The sequence below is a fragment of the Gymnodraco acuticeps genome, unplaced genomic scaffold (genome assembly GCF_902827175.1).
Source record: "Gymnodraco acuticeps unplaced genomic scaffold, fGymAcu1.1, whole genome shotgun sequence".
Lineage (NCBI taxonomy): Eukaryota > Metazoa > Chordata > Actinopteri > Perciformes > Bathydraconidae > Gymnodraco > Gymnodraco acuticeps.
The window spans coordinates 764,030-777,011 of NW_022991040.1; the positions used below are offsets into that span (position 1 = coordinate 764,030).

Below are 12,982 nucleotides of genomic sequence, written 5' to 3' on the forward strand. Positions count from 1 at the left end.
TGTTCCCAAAATAAATTAGTTTAATCTTAATCTCGATGTAGTGCTAAATGCTGTCGGACGTGCACCGGAATGAACGACACTATCATAATATCTTCTGAAATCAAATGCCAGTGTCACACTGGCATTTGATTTCAGAAGATATTCAGAAGAGGGGTGGAAGAGGGTTGCGTATTGTCACCTCAAATGACAGCTGACAAGAGGGAAGAGCAGATATAAATGGATTTACGGGTGCAGCGATAGGCTTGTGAGAATGGAGAGAGGAGTGATTGGTTAGCTGGGGAGTGACGCCCCCGATCACTTAATGAGGGAGGAGAGGGTAAAGAAGTGACGTGTAATATGAATGAAGAGCTTGGTCTTCCTGCTTGAACTTGTGCTAAACTTCATATCTTCTTCTCTGGAGTTTGAGATTACTAATATACTTGGCTGTAAATCATCTCAGACATCTTGGGTTTTGTTCTTCGTGTTGATCTAAATGTAGCCTCTTTGCATTTCCTCTGAGCTTGGCGTCAGCTCACTTAACGTAATAATTAGCAAAGAGACGATTCTATGGAAACTAACTTAATAACATACCTAGTTACTATGACTAGGTCCAAGATTGATATAACAAAGATAAGGAGGACTTTTACAAAAAAGTAATAGAGATTTTTGTCCAGAGGGATAGGCAAATGGACTTCATCTTCAAGTCAAGGTAAGACCACAATTTTATTGAAAATGGGATCTTACTAAGAGAGAACAATTCAATATTTACATGATAAAATTACATTTTTTGGGTATCCTTTTATTGAACTGTCTGTTTAAAATTAATCGAAGCATCAGACTAAAAAAGCTTTTGAAAATAATATTATATTGTGATTTAGGTAAAAAATATAATATTTTTAAACCTGAAGAGTCAGTGCACTGCCAGTGCCTCACCAGCCATGAACCTCACTGCACGTCACTGCAGAAGCTAGACATCTAAGTTTTTTGTGCCCCACCACTTTTATACATATAAAAACGCCACTGTGAGATAACTTTAGCAAAGTAATAAACGTAAAATAAATACAAACACAACAACATACCTCGTTGGCTGCATGCTCTGAAAACAGAGGGAAGTATTCTTCAGTCCTTACAACTTATATATATATATATATATATATATATAGTGGCGTTTTTATATGTACAAAAGTGGTGGGGCAACAAAAAACTTAGATGTCTATAAGCTTCTGCAGTGAGGTTCATGGCTGGTGAGGCTCTGACTCTTCAGGTTTACAAATATTATATTTTGACCTAAATCAAAATATAATATTATTTTCAAAAGCTTTTTTTGCCTGATGCTTCAATTAATTTTAAACAGACAGTTCAACAGAAGGATACCCAAAAAATGTAATTTTTATCATTTACATATTGAATTGTTCTCTCTTAGTAAGATCCCATTTTCAATAAAATTGCAGTCTTATCTTGACTTGAAGATTAAGTCAATTTGCCTATCCTTCTGGACAAAAATCTCTATTACTTTTTTGTAAAAGTCCTCCTTATGTTCTTGTGGTTTCAAAAGTCTATCATAAATCTAATCTAATCAATAGATTTATGATTCGAAAATTATAAAAGTAGGGTAGACATGTGGATATTATCCGGCTGAACAAAACGTGCATTTATCTAACAGGTTTGTTTCCCACAGATCTTATTTGGAGCTATTTTCTGAAATCCTATGGAGAAATCTCATTCCTTTTTTGTCGAGGGAAGCCATGCGCAGCTTACTTCCGGGTTTTAGGATGCGTCACTGCAGCTCTCTCGTCTCCTCTTCACAAACCACACTTTTCGCGGCACACGTACTTACAGCCAATCAGCTCTGAATTATGTGAGATGACGTATGGTGGGGATGGCAGCTCTATGCCCCTATGGTCATTATTTTTTGCCACACACATTAAATAGAAAAATACTCTGAGCATGCGCAGTGTAGTTTTTACAGTCACCATTGACTTAGACCAGGGGTGCCCAACCTTTTTTGAACCGAGAGCTACTTTTAAAGTTGCCAGTCTGCTGAGATCTACCAGTCCAAATAGAGAGGCGTAGCCATTACTACCAGGTAAATACACACTTCTACTTGAATAAAACTGACCGTTGTATAATTATTACTTCATAAAATACTGCAGATCCTTTATCTTACCTCTTTCTAATCTACACACATACAAGTATTTAACTTTAGTTACACAACAGTGTTGTTGATACAGAGTTGGAGTTTATTCACACGTCACATACTACAAGTGGGTAATGTTTTCAAGACACATTGAACAGTGCTGCCACATATGACACAGGAAAAAAAGAAAATACTCTGAATCCTTTCTTTGCCATGATATAAAAATAGTGTTGCTACAAAAGTATAAATTAGGCTTACTAATAAGACAACTCAGATCTGAAGCTACACAGGAATCTGCTGCCAAAGTGCAATAAAAAAGACAAAATTAATAGAATCAAACCCTTTTTTTGTTGCATTTTAGTAGAGTATAAAAATGAATGCATTTAAAATAGGATGCAAGCAACACTAGTTTCTTAACCTGAATTTATAATAGACTATAATCAATTTAAGTTTGCATTCTTATACCATTTTGTACAATAATTATAATGAATGAGTTCAAACAAACTAAAACTTACAGCTGATTAATAACTTATCTAACTTGAGTTTGTATTATATCAAAAACCTGTTGAAATGCTACTGTTATTTTTACTGTCCCCAAAAGCGCGTCGGCAGCCTCCAGGAAAGCTTCTTTCACAACTTCGCCGTCTTTGAAAGACTTCATGTGTTTCGCAAGAACGTGACTGACACGATAAGATGCTATGGTAGCAGCCTTGCTCTTGTTGTTGGGCCTGGTGAAAATGGACTGCTGTGCATTTAGCTGTCCTTTCAGGTCCCTCACCTTTTGGGAGCGTAGGGCAGAATTAGGAGGGCATGCCGTCTCGTAGCTTTTGTGCACTGTTTTGAAATGCCGCTCCTAAATTACCCTTCTTCGATAAAGCCACGCTCGCATTGCAGATGAGACAGATGGACTTTGAATTGGAATAGATACAAAAATAATCATCCTCCCACTCGGAGTGACAATTATATATTTTGGGCTGCGGACTGTCACTCCTGTTGACACGGAAAACATCAGCGAAATAGTGCCCACTGCCCAACAGCCACGCCCAGACACATTGGGGTCACGCCGGCCAATCACAAAGCTTTGATGCGTTCAAGTACATTATTCTGGCACAGGAAGATTATTTTATAGGCCATTAACGATAAAACAGAATATTGTTGTTCTATTTTTAGACACATCTCGCGATCGACTGGGAATCTCCCCGCGATCGACCGATCGACTGGTTGGGCACCCCTGACTTAGACAGTAAGAGGGAGAGGCAGGATCGGGTTTTGTCCCACATGGCTCTAAACAGCTCAATAGGCACACACTGTAGATACTAATTAGAAGAACACAGACTAAAACAGCAATGTACAGACGAATCAGATGATTAAACATGATCTTAAAATATATTTAATATATTTTTTAATTTATTTTTTGCATTTTTTTGTAATCATTATTTTTCAAACTTTCTGGTGAAACTAGGTGGAGCTGTGCTCCACCTGCCCCTAATGACCAGTCGCCACTGAATACACTTAACTAACGGAGCTGTAAAAGTGTCCGTGCATCTTACGTGCCGTTTCTGGTCTCGTTCTCTTCTCACTAACTCACGCGAGAACAGCATAATGAGACGTGAGCTTGGACTTCAAAATAAAATACTACATATTGCACGCATGAAATATTACAACAAATGATTACACTTAGAAAATACATATTGTAGTTAAATTGTGAACATGTAAAGTGTGTTGCCTTTCTTGGAAGATGAATATTAGTTTCAAAGTAAAACTGTTCAATATACATCATTAAGGTTGATTTGCATTGTTTATACTGCCCCCCTGTGTTCGTTTGTGGTACCTAGGATGTGTGCATGTAATTTCTTCAGTTGACGTCACGACACGCAGCCGACTCCCGGTGCTGCAGAGTTCCTTTATTATTACGCTTTTGCTTTGGATACTATTGATCTGTAAGTACCAGAACATAATGTAATGTAGTAGAAAATGTGAGTCTGTAACATTTTCCCTGTATGAAGAGTTTGTTAGACCATGCTTCATTTAGCTAGCAGCTAGCTTTACATTTAGCTTGCTAGTCGTAGCATTATTGTCAATGCACTATGTTAGGCTTATTGCATTATTAATGTTGGCGTATTTATTGCACTTACATATACAGTAAGCTGTTGTTTTCATATGCCTTTGATGGTAAAATGGTGGATTGTATTTGTTTGGTTAAATGGGTTTAATTAGTAGCATTACATACAGATGCTGTGTACATGTATGAGTGTATGTATGAGACGCAGACTAATTGAATTAATGTGTGTATTGTAGTGCCGTGAAAAGAGAGTCGGAGGCGGTGTATTAAGAATGGAGTTCCAATCTTTATTATCCATTACTTTCAGAGAGGTTAACACATGCACTGCTCTGCCTGATGAGCTAGCAGGAATGGCAGCTAAAGCTACAGGTGTTCCCCACTAAAGGGTCCGTGTGGCAACACAATAAGCAAGGTGAATTATGTCCAATAACGTGTCACCACACAAGCCCCCCCAGAATTCACACATAAACAAAATCAGCATGGCGGGGAGGAACGACACGCCGACCCCCACGACTCCTGAGCACGGGAGTCGGAACAGTGACTCCCGCCTGTGCGGCCCCCGGAAAGGGAGGGACCGGAACAACAGGTCTTAAATCCGTGACAGGGGACGAGGCCGGGGGGCGGCCCCGTCGCGGAGGTCGAGCCAGCACCACAGGCTGGTCCAAGTCCAGGTGAGCAGCCTTCACCCGGTCCACCGAGACGTGCTCGGCCTTGCCACCCAGGTCGACCACCAGGTGCTTGTCCCCGTGCTCCAAGACCCGGAAAGGCCCATCATAAGGGGGCTGCAGGGGGCCTCTGTGCGCATCGTGCCGGATGAACACGTGCTCCGCCGAGCGGAGCTCTGCGGGAACCTGGGACACCTGAGTACCGTGCTGAGTAGTAGGGATCGGAGCAAAGGCCTCAGCGGCGTCACGCAGGAAAGCCCGCTGGGCCGACGCCGACCAGGGAGCCGATGCATTTGGGAGGAAATCCCCCGGAACTCTCAGTGGCTGACCGTAGACCATCTCCGCTGTAGAACACTGCAGATCTTCCTTAGGTGCGGTCCTCAGGCCCAGCATCACCCAGGGCAGCTTGTCGACCCAGTTACCGTCCGTAAGGCCGGCCTTGAGGGCCGCCTTCATGGAGCGATGAAAGCGCTCGCAGAGGCCGTTAGCCTGAGGGTGGTAAGCGGTAGTCCTGTGCAGCTTAACCCCCAAACCGCCTGCCACAGCGTTCCAGAGCTCAGACGTGAACTGAGAGCCCCTGTCTGAGGAAATGTCTGACGGGGTGCCAAAACGACACACCCACGTTGCAATGAAGGCCCGGGCAACGTCTGCGGCTGATGTCGAAACGAGCGGAACCGCCTCCGGCCAACGGGTCGTTCTGTCCACCATGGTGAGGAGGTAGGAAAACCCCTGAGAGGAAGGCAACGGACCAACCAGGTCAATGTTGACGTGATCAAACCTCCTCTCAGGCACCAGGAAACGCTCCAACGGGGCCTTCGTGTGGCGGTGCACCTTAGCGCGTTGACAAGCCACGCACTCCCTGGCCCAAGTCCTCACGTCCCTTTTCAGTCCTTGCCAAACGAACTTCGCCGCTACCAAACGCACCGAAGGTTTAACGCCGGGGTGTGACAGGCCGTGCACAGCCTCGAACACAGGACGCCTCCAGCTGGCAGGGACGACAGGCCGCGCCAGGCCCGTAGAGACGTCACACAGGAGAGTAATGCCCGCGTCGCCGAACACCACGTCCTCCAAGCGCAGCCCCGCGCTCTCCACCTTCAGGGCCTGGACGCCGGGATCTGTGACCTGGTCTGCCGCCATGCGAGTATAGTCCAGGCCCAACTGGACGGCACCGATGACGACCCTGGAGAGGCAATCAGCAACCAGGTTCGACTTGCCAGCCACGTGCTTAATGCCCGTAGTGAACTCCGATATGTAGGACAGCTGCCGCTGCTGACGTGCCGACCAAGGCTCCGCCACTTTTGACATGGCGAAGGTGAGCGGCTTGTGGTCGACAAACGCCGTAAATTCACGGCCTTCCAGCATGAAACGGAAGTGCCGCACGGCCAAATAAAGTCCGAGGAGCTCCCGGTCAAAGGCGCTGTATTTGCGTTCTCTAGGCGTCAGCTGGCGGCTGAAAAAGGCGAGCGGCTGCCAAGAGCCCTCCACCCACTGCTCGTGCACTGCGCCGACCGCGTAGTCTGACGCGTCCGTGGTGATGGAGATGGGAGCCGTAGATGATGGGTGTGCCAGCAAAGCCGCCTGAGCCAACGCGGTCTTGACCTCAGCAAAAGCGCCATCCGCCTCTGCTGTCCAGTCGATCTCCTGGACGGGGGTCTTGCCTTTCAACGCTTCATACAGCGGCTGCATGATGTGTGCGGCCCGGGCGATGAAACGGTGGTAGAAAGTCACCATCCCCAGAAACTCACGGAGCGACCGGGCTGTGAGCGGGCGAGGAAACGCCGCAACAGCCTCCACCTTCGCTGGCAGAGGTGTCGCACTGCCCTTGGTGACGCGGTGCCCCAGGAAATCGATGTCCGACACCCCGAACTGGCACTTTGCAGGATTGATGATTAATCCGTGTTCGTTGAGCCGTGTGAAAAGGGCTCGGAGGTGGGACAGGTGCTCCTGCACTGAAGCGCTGGCGACGAGTATGTCGTCGAGGTAAACAAACACAAACGGCAGGTCCCGCAGCACCGAATCCATCAGGCGCTGGAACGTCTGAGCGGCATTCTTGAGTCCAAAAGGCATCCGCAGGAACTCAAAAAGTCCAAAAGGCGTTATCACTGCTGTCTTGGGAATGTCCAGGGGGTGCATGGGCACCTGGTGGTATCCACGCACCAGGTCCACCTTGGAAAACACCCCCGTACCGGCCAGATGCGCCGAAAAGTCCTGAATGTGCGGCACCGGATAGCGGTCAGCCGTAGTGGCGTCGTTGAGTCGGCGGTAATCCCCGCACGGGCGGAACCCGCCGTTCGATTTGGGAACGACGTGCAGGGGGGAAGCCCAAGGACTGTCGGAGCGGCGGACAATGCCCAGGCGCTCCATGGTTGCGAACTCCGCCCTCGCTACAGCCAGCTTAGAAGGGTTCAACCGCCGGGCCCTGGCGTAGACAGGAGGCCCCCCGGTAGTGACGTGGTGTTCCACGCCATGCTTAGTGGTAAGCGCCGAGAAGGTGGGTAGCGACAGGTCTGGAAACTCGGCCAACAGTCTGAGAAACGTGTCTGCACCTGACAGCGAGCCTGACAGCCCAGTACGCTGCGCTGCCAAGTGTGCACACGAGGGAAGAAAACGTTAAGGCATCAACCAAACGCCTATTCTTAACGTCCACTGAGAGTCCATGAGCACACAAAAAATCCGCTCCGAGGAGGGGAAAAGAAATGTCCGCTGTCACAAAATCCCAGCTGAAACGCTGTCCTCCGATGCACAAACACATAGGCCTCACGCCGTACGTGCGAATGGGACTGCCGTTAGCCGTCGTCAATCGCGGTCCGTGCCCCCCACGGGCGACGTCTTCGACGCTGGAACTACGCTCCGTTGAGCGCCCGTGTCACACAGAAACAAGCTCCCCGAAACGCTGTCGCTGACGAAGAGGAGCCTGCACGTGCCGCCGACGCTCAGAGCCACTACTGAGCGCCGGCCCCTCCGTTTCCCGGGGGTTTGTAGCTGCACGGAGCGATGCATCTCTTCGCCCTTGTCCCGAAACGTGCGTGGTAAACGTACTCTCCGGCGTCTCCACGCCGGCTAGCCACAGCCGTGTCCGGCCTCCGCCACGCTTTCTTGACTGCCGGTGGGCCGCTGAGCGTCGCGGCTAACGTCTCTGCCCCGGGCTGTTGCGTAGCCAGGAAAAAACGATCCGCTTCCTCAGCCAAAGCACGGGGCTCCGTGACAGGCGTGTTGGCCAGCGCCGTCTGTACCCGGGGAGGCAAGTGACGCAGGAAAATCTCCGTGAATAAAATCCGGGGATCTTCCCCCCCTAGCAGATTTAGCATTTTCTCCATTAGCTGGGATGGCTTGCTGTCTCCTAGGCCTTGAATGTCAAGTATCTGGCGGGCCCTCTCCTTAGCAGATAAGCTAAATGTCTTAAGGAGAAGGGCCTTAATCGCCTCATATTTGCCATGATGTGGGGGGGCTGCGATGAATCCCACCAACCTGGACGACGTGGAGCTCCCCAGCGCTGCTACCACATGGTAGTATTTTAGGTCCCCGTCACGGACCTGTCGGCAGGCGAAATGTGCCTCCACGTGTGCGAACCATGCCTCCGCGGCGTGCTCCCAGAATTCCGGCAGCTTTATGAAAACATCGCGCTCAGCCATGTTCGTTAATTTTCCGGAAACTTTCTCGGAAAAGTCAGGGTCACCAGTGTAGTGCCGTGAAAAGAGAGTCGGAGGCGGTGTATTAAGAATGGAGTTCCAATCTTTATTATCCATTACTTTGAGAGAGGTTAACACATGCACTGCTCTGCCTGATGAGCTAGCAGGAATGGCAGCTAAAGCTACAGGTGTTCCCCACTAAAGGGTCCGTGTGGCAACACAATAAGCAAGGTGAATTATGTCCAATAACGTGTCACCACAGTATATCAGTTATATGTGTACTAATGTATGCTTTATTTCTGTATTGTATTTTTAGTTTCACAATGAGAATCGTACAGTAAACATCAAGAAAAGCCAAAGCCTTGTGATTATTGGAGGATTCAAGTTGTTAGCTACCTGTCTAGCTTTGCATAGCCGCACACTGCGAGGGCAGAACATAAACACTTACAATATCTAAAACCACAAGACATTAATTACCTGTACTCGGTGCGCCATATTGTCTGTTCTCTGTAAACCTCAATTTCTCAATACTCTAATTTCCCATCCTCGACTCCTATCCCCGACTCCTATCCTCGAGACTTAGGCCGTTTCTCAAATTCGAGGATGCTGGCTTGGTAGTCGCGTACTTCCAAGTCACTTCCTTCAGAAATGAAGCAAGTATACTTCCAAGCCACGGCTTCGGAAAACGAAGAAGAATGGAACAGGCTAACAAGTGTGCCACTCTCTCTAACGGTTTCAACATAAACTGTACCGAAAATAAATACCTCACAATGTCTATCTAATTATGAACTTGCTTTAATAATAATAATAATAATGCATTACATTTTTTTATTAGAGCGCTTTACAAGTACACATTACACATATTAGACATGTAAGAGTCATTACTGCGGACTTTACTTTCATGGAACACATTTTTGGTGATAACAAATGTAACAAAGTAACATATTTACCAACACATGTTCTACGCCACTACATACTTACATTTAAATGTGTGCTGCATCGGTTCGGCCATTCTCCGCAAGGGCTTTTTAAATTGGTCCGGGCGCAAAACATTGTGGGGATTTTTAGGACGCGAAGTCTACCCATGTGCAGCCTCTAAATTTCCCCCAAACCAAGGACGCGGCCTCGGTGGAATTCCAAGTATGCTGGACATTGGAACGGTCCTGCTGCGCCACTTGATGACGTAGCATCCTTGAAATATTGGCTTGGAAGCCAGTATCCTCGAGATTGAGAAACGGCCTCTGTCTGATGGACGACTTATATATTTACTTTTAATTCATTGACAGTGCGGTATGATGGGACAATAACAGGCTACAATAACGTAACACAATCAGAGACTGGATATATCCCCCCCTCTCTCTGGTCGCTGAAATGGGGGAATTGAAATTACAGGCCAAAAGTTGTATTTACAAGTAGCCTATAAGCATAGGACACCAAACCAACTGAGACCCGTCTGTCCGCCGCATCTACACACTGTATAACACACACCCACCTACACACTGTACCATACACACACCTACACACGGTACCACACACACCTACAGCTCCTAAAGCATAATCAGGCTACAGCCGTTGTGTATTTTCTTATGTGAATCACTAAATGGTCTTAGAAAAATATCGACTCTTTGTTTGTAGATATCTACTAAACTACAGCATACAAATACAGAGAGTAATGTAGGCCTGTTACACTGAGTCATATATATTTTACACACTGCTCTGCTTTCTGCACGGACATCACAGCTGTTCTCACTGTAAACATTGCGTTGCGATGAAAGCAGTTACTAAAATAATATCCAGGGGATGCATGCAGAGCTGTCATTGGCTGAGATAAGTCCGGCCGTGCGTCAAGCCTCCACCGTTCCCGGAAATGCATCCGTGGAGGAGCCGTGGAGGATGCATCAGTGTATCCTAGATCATAGCTCCTCCAGAGAGCCTCCTCGATGCTCGATGCTCGGTCCTCGATGTGCATTTAGAGAAATTAGATGTCCTTCAACATGGCTCGCTGAAATTCATTTCCGGGTCATGTTGAAGGACATGAGGACCGAGGAGTCGAGGAGGGAAAATGTAAGAATTGAGAAGCCTCTCATGTCTCATTAAATATCCTTGCGTCAGAGTCTCACGTATTGGGCGCGCTCTCTTCTGACCATATTTGGAAGTACAACTTCCTACAACTTCCTACAGGTTCAACCTCCACCGGCTGCAGCTGCAGCTGGACCCTTCTCGGAAATAGCGCTCCATTTAAGGCGGGGCCTCGCATATGACGCACACCTGCACACCTGTTCCACAATTCTTCATTTTCCGAGGCTAGGAAGGATTCTTGCCTCGCCTCTGAAGCAAGTGACTCGGAGGACATGTGCTACCAAGCAAGCGTCCTCGACATTGAGAAATACCAGAATCTGGTGGAGTGGGAAGGCTAAAGTCCTGAGAAGAGGTCTTATGTATCATCAAGGAACATTGTCGTACCAGACCTTATCCTGGAATTCCATAGCCGTCATCAAAGACCGGTGCCTTTTTTTGGATTAAAGACTTGACTAAACCCTTTTAATCTGGTTGTGCTTTTGAATCCTATTTTCTTGCTGTTGTCAGTGATATAGCATGATATTCAAAACTTTGAGGTGCCACTGCTTATACAGTCTGAGGTGTGGTAGTGTGGTGTGGTGTGGTGGTCTCAGCTTGTTCTATTTACTTATCATTCAACAATTTCTATTTTATAACCCATCATTTGAATGCTATTTAAAAATGATGGGTTACAATCATAGGTTAAAATTGATTATGACAGACAACAAAAAAGTCACAACAGACTGTTGGTAAAACATATTTTAGGAATTTGAGATCATTCAAAGACAGTGTGATGAAGGGCTGAAGGGCAGTTAATGCTGTTTCCCTTGCACAATAGGGGAATAAATTACAAAATAATAAACAGAAAAAAAACATTGGCACCAGCTTTGTTGTTGAATTTTTATTGGAAACATCGGTATCAGCACATGTACACATAGATTCACCTACACATACAGTGTATCTACATTCACTCATATAGGCCTTGTGTGTACTTGGATACATACTATACATGTCAAACTGTATATGTCAGTGTGAGAATCATAGGGACAAAATAGCAAAAAAAACATCTGCTCCCCAGGTTAATTAGCCACAACTAAATATTATGTCAACAGTTAATACAAAGAGCAACATACTGTAACGTAAAAATATAATTAATGTCCTGTTTTTTATGGGGCAAAATGTACCTTAAGTTTGTAGTGACAGTTTTCAGACAATTATATAATAGATACCTGCTCTGCTGCAAATGTATTAAGAGAAAAACATAGTTTGGCAGACAAGGCCTCCCTTGTTTGAAGAGTTGTCTCATGTTACCATGTTACCAGACTGTCATATATATCTCTCTCTCTCTCTCTCTCTCTCTCTCTCTCGCTCTAGCTCTCTCTCTCGCTCCTCTGCTCTCTATCTATCTCTCTATCTCTCTCTCTCTCTCTCTCTCTCTCTCTCTCTCTCTCTCTCTCTCTCTCTCTCTCTCTCCACACACGAAGGCAGCCTAAATAGAACAGGACAGCATGTTTCAGGCCAGCTGACAGACCCGAGGCCTGCCACTGCTCAGTGACATGGAGAGACTTGAGCGTGCTCTTTTCCGCCTAGAACAAGGTAGGACTACTTTGCACTTTAAGCACAGCATGTAAACTGCTGTGCAAACTGCACACTGCTGCATAATTGCACTATTGTCACATAGAAAGACAATAAAACTGTATTACAGTCACCCAGAGCAAAAATAATACAATACGCATAACGTGATACATGTTTAACCTTGAATAGTGTGGTCCTGCAGCCTTGTCAGTAACCTGGTCACTTTTTCCAGTCAATAATTAATTAAGGCATTGAGAATACAAAGCCAAATAAATAAAAATATGCCTTGAGGTGGTCAGACATTTTTTAATGAGAGCAAGGCTTTTTTTTCAGGTTGAACATGCAGTTAATTAGGCTATGATTATTCATATACCGCTGGTAATGCCACCTCGATATGGGATTCATTGGTGCATATTTACATATTACACACGGGAAGTTCTTGTTATTTTTGTAAATGTCATAATAGCAAAAATACATTTTTAAAATATCTTTACATTTTAAAGGGTACTCCAAGGCATTTTGCACAAAGCAGTATAAAAACACTCAAATGAAAAAGGAAGAAGGCGTTCCGACAATTGGATCACAGATTAAAAGTGGATTTAAATAAGGTGGGTTTTGAGTGTGGTTTTAAAGGCACAGTGAGGTAGGAGGTGGCTAGGTCATGGAGAAATGTGTAGGTGATATAAGAATTTTGGACTTGGTATTTGGGGAACCAGGGGAGGCTTTGAAGAACTAGGCTGATGCGTAAACAGTTGAGCAGACACATGACAAATCAAATAATTCTGGTTTCGCAGAGGAAACACAGCATTCTCCTGGCTTAAATTCCTGTGTTTTTGCAGGTTATGTATAGTGGAATAGCCTTAAATCCTTGCCTTAG

At 45.9% G+C, this 12,982-nt stretch overlaps 1 protein-coding gene across 1 annotated transcript in view; it reads left to right on the forward strand.

Moving 5' to 3' along the window:
• The first annotated feature begins 12,086 nt into the window (after positions 1–12,086).
• The window catches only part of LOC117559810 (glycogen debranching enzyme-like), a 131,376-nt gene continuing 130,480 nt past the window's right edge, over positions 12,087–12,982 (forward strand). The window contains exon 1 of the mRNA XM_034236497.1: positions 12,087–12,126. Coding sequence (XP_034092388.1) covers positions 12,087–12,126 — 40 coding nt within the window. The remainder of the gene's footprint in view (positions 12,127–12,982) is intronic.